The sequence below is a fragment of the Desmodus rotundus genome, chromosome 3, assembly GCF_022682495.2.
Source record: "Desmodus rotundus isolate HL8 chromosome 3, HLdesRot8A.1, whole genome shotgun sequence".
NCBI classification, from domain to species: Eukaryota; Metazoa; Chordata; class Mammalia; order Chiroptera; family Phyllostomidae; genus Desmodus; species Desmodus rotundus.
Window position 1 is genome coordinate 24,211,206 of NC_071389.1, and position 14,165 is coordinate 24,225,370.

The 14,165-nt window shown below is 48.7% G+C and overlaps 1 protein-coding gene across 1 annotated transcript in view; it reads right to left on the bottom strand.

Moving 5' to 3' along the window:
• The window catches only part of EPHA10 (EPH receptor A10), a 33,809-nt gene that overhangs the window by 13,248 nt on the left and 6,396 nt on the right, over positions 1 to 14,165 (bottom strand). The window contains exons 4-6 of the mRNA XM_053921644.1: positions 10,999 to 11,154; positions 10,161 to 10,511; positions 1,357 to 1,490 (exon numbers count right to left, since the gene is read on the bottom strand). Of these exons, the coding sequence (XP_053777619.1) occupies positions 1,357 to 1,490; positions 10,161 to 10,511; positions 10,999 to 11,154 (641 nt within the window). The remainder of the gene's footprint in view (positions 1 to 1,356; positions 1,491 to 10,160; positions 10,512 to 10,998; positions 11,155 to 14,165) is intronic.

Here is a 14,165-nt window from a genome sequence, read left to right on the forward strand (position 1 = left end):
CAAGCCTTCCCTCAGGTTTTGATGCCAGATGCCTTACAGAAAAGCTTCTGGTTTGGATGTCAGCTATAGACGAGAGACCAGAGCTGCACACTAATCACAGCCCTGGCGCTGTCCAGGGGCGATCTCCTTAGCATGGCTTCAGCGGAAAACCTCACTGCGACCTTCTTTACATTAACCCGTGCCTTCGTATCTCACTGAATACTAAGTTCCGTAAGGCTATTTTAATTTTCTGCATTTTCTAACCCCCTACAGTGAATATATATTTATAATTGAAAAATGGCTTAAAATTTCACCTGAAATTTTATGAAGTTGGGGCAGTGGATGTCCACACCGAGGGGTGGGGGGCACTGGCCCACTGAAAACTGAACTTTGGTTTTGCTTCCCACTGCTGCGGGGTGACGCTCTCCTGCCTGTGGGTGCCCCCTCTCAGGAAGAGGTGGGAGAAATTCCCGCCTTGCCCATCAACCTCCTCTTCCTCTCCCACCCTGGACCCTCACAGGAGAAACAGGCCTCTGTGTCCTGCAGTCTTATTCAGGTAACAGCAGGACACTTGGTTGCAGGGGACAGACGGACACCAAGTTCCACAAGGACACATGCGTGGGCGGAGGCCTCCTCTCACGCTGGCACAGCGCCCCTCGACAGCAAGCTCTCAGAGAATGCCCTGCTGGGGCTCCGAACTGGTTGGTAACCGACTGTGATGGCTTTCAGAGCCCGGAGTGCACTTATCACGGAGGGAGTGGAGGTAGGATTTACTTAAGCCAAGCTGCGGGGATCAGCAGGAGCACGGAACATGTTTACTATTATTTTTCAACGATGTTACATATCCTTTCTATCAGTAAAATTATAACAACAGCTTGCACATTCACAGTTCTGGACAGCCGGTCGTTAAACACTCACCCGCACACCGCCAAGCCCCAGTGTACGCCTGACCACGCCATGTGCTCCAACAGTCACGCATTTTTGTAAAATTTGAGATCATATAATATTTCTGCATTTTTTTTCTTAAAAAGTGTTGCCAATTGTAGTCTACCATTCTGGCACACAGAATCTGGACCTGCCCCCGGAGAAAGCTCTTTGTCAACTGTAAACACTGGGCAGATGTGCTGGAAGTGAAGATGATGGCTAGTGATGAGCGGAGACTTGAGGGGAAGAGGAAGAGCAGAGGAGCCCATGGCGTGCTAGGGACACGAAGGAACTGCAGCCTGGAAGGCCACTCAGGAGGCCAGTGGGTATGCTTAGAAGGAAAGCAGGAAGGGCTTTTTTGCTGGGAGGAGATGCTGAAGAAGAGGAAGCAGGGGGGCCAGGGGGACAGCAACTGGGCATAGAGTGCCAGGCTCCTCCCAGACCCTGACTCACCTTCTCGTAGTAGCGGATCTCGTACTCTGTGCCATTGGCCCCAGGGACTCCAGCGGGGATGGGCTCCCGCCATGACAGGGACACACTCTGGGGTTCCACTCGGTCCCTGCGAATCTCATCCTCCTCCCAGGGCCCTGAAAGTAAGTAATGTGGGATTTTCGACCAGGCCTGCAGGGCAAGGCTAGGGGGCTGGAAGGGTCAGGCCTGTGGGGACTGGGGCGGGGCTAGAGATGGCTGAGGGGCATGGCCTAACGGCCATGGGTAGGGCAATAGGCCCCTAAGGGGCGGGGCCTGAGGGGCAGAGTCTGTGAGAGCAAAGGGAGGCCCCTTACACCCCCCACACAGCTCTCCACTTCAGTGGCTCCTAGGGGGAGAAGCGCCAGGCATCCTGCTGCTTGCCCATCCCCTACACTCTAGCTCCCCACATGGTGGCTGATTCTGAGCCCCCAGGCTCTTTCTACACTTTCTGTAGTTTAGAGACATTAGTGAGTATAAGAGGCAGGAATACCAGGTACTTAACTATTCTAATGATCTGGTCAAGAGGTAATATACTCAACACACTAGAAATGAAAGGAAACTATCTCAACATAATAAAAGCCACATCTGAGAAGACCACAGCCAACATTTTACTCAACAGTGAAAGGTGGAAAGCTTTCCTTCTAAGATTAGGAAAAAGACAAGGATGTGTACTCTTGCCACTTTGTTTCAACATAGTATTGGCAGTCCTGGCCAGAGCAATTAGGCAAGAAAAAGAAATAAAAGAAATCCAGTCTGGAAAGGAAGAAGTAAAATTATCTCTGTCTACAGGCGACATGATCTTATGTAGAGAAAACCCTAAAGACTCCACACACACACACACACACACACACACACACACACACACACAAGCAAACCCCTGTTAGAACTAATAAACAAATACAGCAAAGGTGCAGGATACAAATCAACACACAAAAATCAATTGCATTTCTATATACTAAACACGAGCAGTCTGAACAGGAAATTAAGGAAAAAACTTCATGTACAATAACATTAAAAAGAATAAAATAGTCAGGAATAAAGTTAATGTCAATGGAGAACATTAAAAAAACAAACAAACAGGTGCTCATGCCTGAACTAAGACAGGGACCGCACCAGGTTACTGCGGAAAGACAGGACTTTACTTCAGTGTGTTGAGCCCAGGGGTTTCCAAGAGAGGATGCTGGAGAGGCAGCTGGGTGATTCCAGAGCTCACAGAAAGTGTGTAGGAGGAAGGTAGAGACCTAAGAGCCACTAGAAAGTGATTGGATGAAACTGCCCAGAGAGGAGGAAAAGTTTTTAGGAAATAAGCCCAAGAAACAACAACATTTAAGAGGCAGGCATGGGAAGAGCTGGGGTGGTGGAGAGGGGTGGGGTGAAAAGGCAGAAAACTGTACTTGAACAACAACAAAAAATGTTAAAAAAAATGTATTGAAAGCTAAAAAAAAAAAAAATTAGAGGCAGGCAAATGAAGAGGGCATTGAAAAGGAGGAGCCAGAGAGGTTGGGGGAAAACCGAGAGCCACGGAGGCCCCTGAAGCCCCAGAAGGAGAACATTTAAGAAGCTCCTCTCCCAGCTCTTCCAATTGTTAGTTCTGGGCCCATGAGCGAGAGCCTGGGTTTCCTCACCCATTGAATGGAAACAATGGTGACAGCTCACAGGCTTGCAGTGAGAATTTTATGAAGTAATGAGTATGAAGAGCGTAAGCACAATGCTGACACAGAACGAGCGCTCGACACAGGCTGACAACCAGAGGGGCCAGTGGTCAGCAGGGTCAGATGCTGAGAAGAGACAGAGGTAAGATGATGATTCAAAGTGCCCTCTGGTTTTGAGGTTCCTAGTGACTCCAGGGGGTTAAAGGGAAGTTGATGTCAGGTGGTGAGGGGCCCAGGGAGTGGAGACAGGGCATATGTAGCTCGCTCTTTGAAAAGTATGTCAACATGGCTTCCAGTTTTGAATGGTATCCATCTAGCAGCTCCACCTCTGATTTTTCTTGAATTTCAGTTAAAACAGAGATACAGAAAGAGTCGAAAACCCAGAACATCACCATAAACTAGTCTTGACAGAACGGGGGAGGGCAGAGGAGTGGAGAGGCATATTTCTACCCGTGATAAAGCCAGTGGAACTCGATTGAGAAGTGCAATTGTAGTGAACCCCAGGCTAAGCTCCCCACAGAGTGACATTGCCTCCCAGCCTAAAAATAATTTGAAAGGTCCTGTATCCTTCCTCCCACTGTCTGACCCTTAAAAAATAGCAAGGTCTTTGTCAACTGGACAATGCACAGCCATCACTCAACTGCATAGCTGCTTTTGAGGAAAAGCGCTCTTCCTTATCCCCATGGAGTGTCTCTCAGCCTACATCCACTCAGAGACAGCAGCTCCCGGAAAAGATGTGCCACAAAGGGGAGTGAGGTGATGAAGTATCCCAGGAGGTGGCACAGTCCCTTATAGATACAGATGGGCGGCACAGATAGGAAGAGGCTAGGAATGTCATTGTTCAAAACTACACTTGTTGAAAGCATCAGATGGCTGGGATATAGAGGTAAGACAAGGTTCTATTTCAGCCCCTCAGAGATTAGATGGAAGCCTCATAAATCCTGAGAAGGGAGCTAAAAACTGAGCCCAAGCACCTGCTCTCCCAATGCAGATTTGTGATGAGATTCATCCAGCACCCACATGGGGGCAAGAGTGCAGCAGATGCTATTAGAAACCTGTGCAGTAGCCACGTCCCCCTGATGGCTGAGTGCAGTTTTTGATTCAGGGTCTAGTGTCTCCCTCCAGATGACTCAGGTTAACTCTGATTGCTCTAAGACATCTGTGTGCACTCATTCCCTTTGCCAACGATTGCGTTAGGGTTGGACTTGCAGTCCAGCTCTGACCAACAAAAGGAGAAATCAGCTAAGGGGGGGACGATTCTGGACAAGATTTCTTGCTCTGAAAAAGATACCTACATGGAAGAAACAGTTCATTTTCTGCTCTGGATGGCAAGGATGTGATGTCTGGAACCTACATACCGCCTATAAAATTCTGAAACCTATAGAATTTTATTAACCGATGTCACCCCAATAAATTTAATAAAAAAGAAAAAAAGAAAAGGAACAGGAGAGGGGGACACTACATAACAAAAATACTACACATGTTTTTTACCAAAAAAAATACTAGAACTGTTCAATGAATGCAGCAAAGTGGCAGGGTACAAAATAAACATTCAGGAATCAGTTCCATTTTTACACACCAATAATGAATTATCAGAAAGAGAAATAAAGAGAACAACCCCATTTATAATTGCATCACAAAAATAAAATATCTAGGAGTAAATTTAACCAAGGAGATAAAAGACCTGTACTCAAAAAATAAAACATCAAAGAAATAAATTTAAAAAGATAGAAGTAAATGGAAGCATATGCCATGCTCATGAATAGGAAGAATTATTAAAATGTGCACACTACCCAAAGCAATTTATAGATTCAATGCAATCCCTATCAAAATATCCAAAATGGTATTTTTCATAAAACTAGAATAAGGTAAAAATTTATATGGCACCACAAAGACCCTGAATAGCCACAGCAAAACTTATAAGGAACCCATACTCCTCAACACCAAAAAAACCAACAATCCAATTAAAAAACAAGCAGAGGACCTGAACAGATACTTCTCTAAAGAGGACATACAGAGGGCCTATAGACATATGCAAAGATGCTAAACATTACTAATCATCAGAGAAATGCAAATTTAAACTACAATGACATATCACCTCATACCTGTGAGAATGGCCGTCATCAATAAATCAACAAACAACAAATGTTGGAGTGCACTGGTAGGGGGAATGCAGATTGGTGCAGCCACTATGGAAAACAGTATGGAGGTTCCTCAAAAAATTAAATATAGAGCTGTCTTACAACCCAACAATTCTACTTCTGGGTATATATACAAAGAAATCCAAAACACTAATTCAAAAAGATATACACACCCCTATGTTCATTGCAGCGTGATTTACAGTAGCCAAGATATGGAAGCAACCCAAGTGCCCGTCAACAGACAAGTGGATAAAAATGCTGTGGTACAGGACTTCCGGTCAAGATGGAGGCATAGATAGACACACTGCCTCCTCGCACAACCAAAAGAAGGACAACAACAATTTAAAAACAAAAAACAACCAGAACTGACAGAAAATCGAACTGTATGGAAGTCCAACAACCAAGGAGATAAAGAAGAAACATTCATCCAGACCACTAGGAGGGACGGAGATGGGCAGCTGGGTTGAGAGGACTCGCTGCAAGGCAGCGGCTGGTGGACGCAGCGAGGTGGTGGATTGTGGGGCGGGGCAGGTCAGGCTGCAGCTAGCTGGTGAGGCAGCAGCTGGTGGACCAGGTGACAGACCACATAACCCAGGACTCCAGCTCCGGGAAATAAAGCCTCAAACCTCTGACTGAAAACACCTGTGGGGGTTGAGGCAGCAGCAGGAGAAACTCCCAGCCTCACAGGAGAGTTCGTTGGAGAGACCCACAGGGGCCTAGAGCATGCACAAGCCCACCCACCCAGGAATCAACACCAGAAGGGCCCAATTTGATTGTGGGTAGCAGGGGAAGTGACTGAAAACTGGCAGAAAGTGGAGCAAGCGCCATTGCTCCCTCTTGGACCCCTCCCCCACATACAGCCACCAGTGTTACCGGACCCTGGTGAACACCTAAGGCTTCGCCCCTTTACGTAACAGGGGCACAGAGACAAAAAAAAAAAATGTCCCAAATGAAAGAACAGATCAAAGCTCCAGAAAAAATACAACTAAGTGACGAAGAGATAGCCAACCTATCAGATGCATAGTTCAAAACACTGGTAATCAGGATGCTCACAGAATTGGTTGAATTTGGTCACAAATTAGATTAAAAAATGAAGGTTATACTAAGTGAAACAAGGCAAATGTACAGGGAACAAATAATGATGGGAAGGAAACTGGAACTCAAATCAACAGTGTGGACCAGAAGGAAGAAAGAAACATCCAACCAGAAAAGAATGAAGAAACAAGAATCAAAAAAACATGAGGAGAGGCTTAGGAACCTCCAGGACATCTTTAAACGTCCCAACATCCGAATTATAGGGGTACCAGAAGGAGAAGAGGAAGAGCAAAAAATCGAAAACTTATTTGAACAAATAATGAAGGAGAAATCCCCCAATCTGGTGATGGAAATAGACTTCCAGGAAGCTCAGAGAGTCCCAAAGAAGCTGGACCCAAGGAGGAACACACCAAGGCACATCATAATTACACTACCCAAGATTAAACAGAAGGAGAGAATCTTAGATGCAGCAAAAGAAAAGGACACAGTTTCCTACAAAGGAGTTCCCATAAGACTGTCAGCTGATTTCTCAAAAGAGACCTTACAGGCAAGAAGGGGCTGGAAAGAAGTATTCCAAGTCATGAAAGGCAGGGACCTACATCCAAGATTGCTCTAACCAGCAAAGCTTTCATTTAGAATGGAAGGGAAGGTAAAGTGCTTCTCAGATAAGGTCAAGTTAAAGGAGTTCATCATCACCAAGCCCTTATTATATGAAATGTTAAAGGGATTTATCTAAGAAAAAGAAGATAAAAAATATGAACAGTAAAATGACAGCAAACTCAGTTATTAACAACCACACCTAAAACAAAAACAAAAGCAAACTAAGCAAACAACTAGAACAGAAACAGAACCACAGAAATGGAGATCACATGGAGGGTTATCAATAGGGGAGTGGGAAGGGGAGAGAGGAAGAAAAGGTACAGAGAATAAATAGCATAAATGGTAGGTAGAAAATAGACAGGGGGAGGGTAAGAATAGTATAGGAAATGTAGAAGCCAAAGAACTTATATGTACGACCCATGGACATGAACTAAAGGGGGGGAATGTGGGTGGGAGGGGGTGTGCAGGGCAGAGGGGAGTGAAGAGGGGGAAATGGGACAACTGTAATAGCATAATCAATACAATATATTTTTTAAAATGCTGCAGTACAAACATACAATGGAATATTACTAGGCCATAAAAAGAATGAAATCTCACCACTTGCAACAGCATGGATGGACCTAAATGGTATTATACTAAGTGAAATAAGTCAAACAGAGAAAGAAAAATACCACATGATTTCACTCATGTGGAATCTAAAGAACAAAATAAACAAAACAGAAACAGACTCATAGATACAGAGAACAAACTGATGGCTGCCAGAGGGAAGAGGGGTAAGGGGCTGGGAGAAGAAGGGGAAGGGATGCAGAAGTACAGATTGGTAATAACAAAATAGTATTAGGGATGTAAAGTACAGCATAGGGAATGCAGTCCATTATATTGTAGTAACTATGTATGGTGCCGGGTGAGTACTTTAAGTATTGGGGTACTTTAAAGATTGAGACATGATACATCAGACTTCCCTGCCGCCGCCAAAATGGTGCAGTTCCCAGAGAGTTACTCAGGGAGTTTTGCATGCCTTCAAAGAATGTATAATTGTGCTATTTAGATTGTTCCAGAGGAGAAAAAAAGAAGAGATTACTCCCGATGGCTTTTCCAAAGCCAGAATTACCATACTGCTCCGAGTTGACAAAGAGAAAGAACAATAAAAAACACTACAAAAATCTCTCTTATGTAGATGGAGAAATATATTAAAATTCAAACAAATTCAGCAAATATTAAAAGAATAATGCAATCATATCCAGTAGGGTATCATCTAAAAACATAAAGAGAGTCCACATGGAAAAATCCATTAATATAATTCATCACACCAATAGGTCAAAGGAGATGAAAACATGAGGTCATCTTAAAAGATGCATAAGAGACATTTTATAAAAGTAACATCCATTCCTGACTTTTAAAAAAATCACTTATAAGTGGTAGCATTATATGGCAAGGGGCTTTGGCAGTAGACAGACCCAAATTCAAAGATGGGTGTCTGCTTACTAGCTGACTGACGTGGACAGTTCACTTGGGCTCTCAGATCTCAGCTTCATTGTTTGAAAAGTGATTATCATCCCTTTTAAATGAGTTAATGTAGGACATCTTATTGCACGATGCCAAACACAGAGCAGCACTCAACCAGTGGAAGCTTAGTATTTTTATCAGTAAGTACAAATAAAGAGCATTTCCTTATTTCTAAATCCATCTCTATCACAACAACAGGGCTGTTAATATGAAATACCAGATAAAATATTGTACTGTATACAGTATTATCCAAGAGGGACTTTTTTAGCAGACAGTTCTCGGTATAGAGATAGAGACGACAGCAGTGTGGGAGGATATACTCCATGATATTAACAGTTGTTTCTCTCTGGGTAATGGAATCGGGGGTGCTTTTTTCCCATACTGAATTTTTTAATGTAAATGCAATAGCAAGTGTTAAATCACAACGGAGATTGTAAAAAACCAGAACTGATCTTCCAGAAAACCAGACAAAGTGGGCAATCTCTCCCAAAAGGCAGAGGAAAAGGATTAAGGGCTAAAAATGATAAAGGAAGTGACAAGATTTGAGAATCAGAAAATAGATGTACAACCCAAGGCTTAGAGAGATTCTTAAGAGTGATACTGGAGCTACCAGAAGTTCTGGTCAAAGCAGTAATTCAAATATTTTTTCCAGGATTAAAAAAAAAATAAGTGTTCAGATCAGACGTTTTACTATGGTCCAGCCAAACTCAATGAAAAAAGAGCGATACTAGTTAGATTTTACTTTCATTGGTAGGTTAAGAGTGATACACACATCTGTGGGTGCCTTTGTGTTTGTGTAAGTATACATATATGTAATCTCCAGGTTACTTACAAAAGGATGAAAAATTCCCCTGGCCTCAGACTGTTTTCAGTTACAGCTACTGGAAGATAGGGAAGCTGAGTGACAAACCAATTACACCTTCTCAGACATGAAAAAACAGAAGCCCTACCGCCCACTTTTCCTTCTTGCAAAGGATACATGAAGGTGAGCCCCAGCTGAAAGAGAGACAAATCAAAACTAGCTGCAAGAATGAGGACGGTGTAGTGTAAAAGGTGGTAGGTCTTCATCTCTGTTCCAGGCCCGGAAATGTGACTGTTACCACTGACCGGTGGACTCTACCGCCCTTCAGTCTGCCCCACGCGCTTCCTCGCTCTTTCCCAGGGCCAGGAAAGAGGCTGGCCGATCCACAAAAGCCTCGGGGAGGCTGACGGAGGGAGGGCCCCTCCAGGACACCAGAGGACGACGGCTGTGCTTCCTACTGTTACGGATGTAACAAAAGATTGAGGCACATTCCACCTCTTTGTCACCTGGGAAGGCAGAGGCAAGACGACTGCAGAGCGGGGTGTAGGGCGAAGACTTTCTGCCCAGTCAGGAGACAGGGAAGCGCCCACCGGCTCCCATCCACTCTCTTTTTATTTTATTTTATGTGTTGATTTGAAAAAGAGAGGAAACCTCGATGTGTTGCCCACTCACGTCTGCATTCACTGGTCGCTGGCTGTAGGTGCCCTGACCGACAGGCCCGACTGGCTGCCCTGGTTCATCATGATGACGCTCTTACTAACCCCCCAACTCTCTAAACGACCACATCATCCTCGCTCCCTCCCCCTGGCGTTTCGGAAGGCGGTCGACCCTCGGTGGGATTACCGGGGGTCGCGGATTTGGGGGGTCACTCCGTCTCCTGGAGAGACACTGGGAGTCTGTTTGCGGTGGCCTTGGCATCGATTGCGGTTTCTTTGAGGTGGCTGCGGGGTGTGAGAATGATCCCGGGAGAGACCGAGGCGCGGGGGAGGGCTGGGGTGTGGAAGGGGGCGGGCGCGCGGAGAAGTCGCCGCACGCAAGGGGCAGCCTTACCCCCTGGCCCGGTGGAGACCGTGACCTGCGCGTAGGTGGCTCCCGCGGCGGCCGTGGGCCCGGACACGCCGTTGAGCGCCGCCACGCGCACGGTGTAGTGCGCCCCGGGTCGCAGGTGGAGCAGCGTGGCGGCGCGCTCGCGGAGCCCGGCCTGGCGCGGCACGAAGGCCACCCGTGGCTCGCACGGCTCGCACGCGCCTGCAGGGCCCTCGCGGCCACAGCGCAGGCACAGCAGCGAGTATGTGACGTCGGAGCGGCCGCCCGAGTCGGCCGGCGGCAACCAGCGCAGCCTCAGCGCCAGGGGCGAGCGGCTCAGGCTGTACTGCAGGTCCCGCGGTGCGGACGGCGGCCCTGCGGCGGCACAGGGTGCGGGAGCCGTCAGGGGCAGCGCGGCGCTGGCACGGCCAGGGGGCGGAGTGGGCGCGGGGCCGGGAGGGGGCGGGGTGTGGGAGTGGGGCGCGGGACCCAGGAGGGGGCGGGCGGAGGTTAGCGAGGGGCCGCGGGTGGGAGGATGGGGACCCAGAGCGAAGTGTGGGGGGTGTGAGTCCGCCCCCCAGCTGGAGGGTGAGGCGAGGGGAGGTCAGGCGGATGGGGCCCCGTGCACCCAGTGACCCGCCTAGAAGCCCAACCTCCTCCCTCTGTTTTCCTTGTTCCTCCAGCCCAAACCCCGGGCCCCATCCCCACCCAGGCTCCTCGCCCTCCATTCCTGTCGCCAGCCCACAAGCCTTTCCTTACCGTCCCCAGTGCGGAGCCCCTGCCCTCCCCAACTCTAAGTCCAACTTTATTGCCCGCCCCCTCCCTGCTTGCCCACCACCATGGGTTCTGGAGGCGCACTCACGCGTGCAGGAGGCCCAGGGCGGGTCGGTAGGCGAGCGCGCGTAGCTGTCCAGGCAGGCGCAGAAGGTGGAGGCGTTTTCCAGCGCCCGGCTGTGCTCCGGGCACGGGGAGCAGAGGGGCCTCCGCGAGGACACCTTGTAAAACCCTGGGGGACAGGCTGCCGGGAGGGGCCGCGTGAGAAGGAGGGGGTGCTCCACAGCCTCTGTTCCCCCACTGTCCTGCCTGCCCTCCCTGGGGTGGGGCTTACCGCCTCTAATTGCGGTGGGGGAAGGGGGGGAGGGTCTCAGCTACCCCAGGACTGCCCTGTGCGGTGGCAGTTACCAACTAAACAACCCCACGCTACTTAACCCTTCCTTAGTAAAGCTGAACGTGGGTTAGAACACTGGACTGCTTTACTTCTAGCGATTCTTTGAATCCGCACAACAACCTGAGAGGTATGTGCTTTATCCCCATTTTTAAAATGAGAACACTAGGGCTCAGAGCAGGTAAGCAACTCGCCCAGTATCCCACACCTAGCAAACGTGGGATTCCACCCCCAGCAGGCTGGTGGTTCCGGAGCCCAGTGCCCACCGGAGGAAAATGGGTCCAACTTTCCTGTTTGGGTGTGAAGACATAAGAGAGGTGCCTCCACAGTTACCAAGGGACAGACACCCACACGCTCCCAGAAACACAGAGACAGACACTCTGGCACACACATGTTGTCAAAGCTCATCCTCCCACCAGTCTTTGGGATCCATGCGTCATAGACCCTCACGCCACTCACCGGGTTCCAGTTTGAAAGTGGGGCCAGCCAGGTGGAGGGGAGGGGAGTGGAGAAGAGGGAGGGACAGTGAAGTTTCCCTGCTTCTCATCTTGACACCTCCGAAGTTACTTTGCTGCTTCTCTCACCCCCACCAGAACCCCAGTTGTTAGAGCACAGGCGTTTATGACTAAGCAACCTGAGTCTGCAGCCAAGTCAAACCACTCATTTGCTGTGTGGCCTTGGACAGGTCGATTGACCTCTCTGAGCCTCGTACAGAATACCTCAAAAAGGTGGTTGGAGGATTAACTGAGACAAAACAAGTAAACTGCTTAGCCAAGTAGAGACAACATTTACACAATAATGGTACTAATTACTCTTCCTCCTCCACAAGCCTGAAGTGGAAACTGTTGCACACCCTCTGTAAGAAAATTCTCACCAGCTGGGCCAGGGAAGGAGGCAGTGACTCCTGGCCCCTCCTCTCAGGGCCTGGAGGGTGCTCACATGGTCCCTTAGCTCCACCAGCACTTCTCTGTCCCTCCTCTGTAATTTAGCTAGTTATGGAAAGCTGGCTGCTCTCCAGCCCCGAGAAGGTGGGGATACAGACTAGCCCTTGGGGAGAACTTCAGCCTGCCTGAGGGAAGAGGGGGCTGCTGTGCGAACTTGGGCACGTGTCCCAGAGGCGGGCGGCCCTGTCGCAGACAGCATCGGTTATCTCCACTTAAAGAGGCTGCGTTTAGAAGAGGTTCGTGTTGAGGGGCAGACTCAGGAAGGAGCTCCTGACTGCCAGCCCCTCCCTCTCTTCCTCAAGGTCAGAGTCAGAATTTCAGAGGCCATTAGTTCGACTGGCAGAGTCCTCCACAGCTTCCCTTGTAGTAGCCACCCTCTCCTGAGGCTGCCTCTGCTGGACGACATGGGCAGTTAGAAGGTGCTGCTGCCTCATGTTGCGCCCCAATCAGCCTCCCTCTCTGTGACCTCCCCCCCCCCCCCCCCCGTGCCACCCCGTCACGGGTCTCAGTGTGCGCTGAGGAGCCTTACAGGACATCTGCTAGCCTTCCTCTGCTCCGAGAAAGTTTTATAGAGATTTGAAGACACAGGTCATGCACCCTAGTTTCCCCCCACCCAAGTCTTTCAATAATTCCTCTAGTGACTGGGGGAGAGGAAACAAGAATCAAGATTACGACAGAGAAACAAAAAGGAGAACATCTTCACTGGGTCTCCACACCCATCTACCTTCAGAGAGGGACAGGCTCACTTGGCTACAGAAGTCACTTGAAAGGCCCTCACTTCTTAATACAATTCTGACCATTCCTCTCCCCTTCTTGAAAACCTCCAGCAGCTTCCCCACCACCATCACTCCATCTGAACAGAACTCTTCCCTTCTCACCTCTGGGTCTTGTCCTATAATGTCTTACACCCTTTCTCTGCTGGCAAACCCCTAAGCTTCTCCAAACCCAAGTTCAAAATAATACCTACCTGTGAGGCTTTCCCTGGCAGCCTCCCTAGCTCCCCACTCCCCATGGTAGGGTTGATGCCATTACAAGGGGCCTTTGGGCTCAGCCTAAGGAGAGGGAACTCAGCCCCACTCCAGAGTGGGACTGGTTTCTGAGTGTGTTGAGTGTGTGTGTGTGTCTGTGTGGCTGCCCAAAGCATGGATCTACACCTCCCTCTCCAGCCCTGATCCATTCATTCAATTTTTTTTTTTTTTGGCATCTACTATTAGCCAGGTGCTGTTCTAGGCTCTGGGGGGTACAACAGTGAATAAAACAGACTAGGATCCTACTGGTACAAATGCCCTCCTCCCACCTTAGAAGAAGAAGAGAGGCCATTGGGTGGTAGTTCCCTCAAGGTCTGGCCATCAAACCCACAAACACCCCCATCCACACCCAACTTCCCTCTCCTCCTTCCTCCCAAGCCTAGTGGATCCTCTACTCTGGGTCCCACCTTCGCAGACTCCATTCCATCAGTCACCTGACCTCCCAACTCTCACACTGCTCCTTCTCTGCTGGTTCTTCCCATGGCAGAACATGGGATGGAGCAATAAAAGCCATCCATTGAGGGTGCAGGCAGTAGGGCACTGTCTAGAATGTGTCTAAAAACAGTAAAACTGACAGAAGCGTGGTCTGCTTTTATTAGCAAATCATGTCAGCCATTCTACCCACATCAGTAATAAAATACTTCCCCCTGAGGCACCCCTTTCTTGGTACCCCACTGGCTCCTTCATCAATAAGCAAGGCTCTCCCATCTACAATAAACATCTACCCTCAACCCATGCAGCATCCTCAAGATGCAACACCCCCTCCCCTTTCTAATCCAGCCTTCTGGAGAGTAGTTTACACCCCAACTCTAGCTCCTCTACTTCCTTCATCCTTCACCCTGCTGCAGCTGGTCTCTCAGCTGAGACTGCTGTTACCAAGAAGACATTGTCC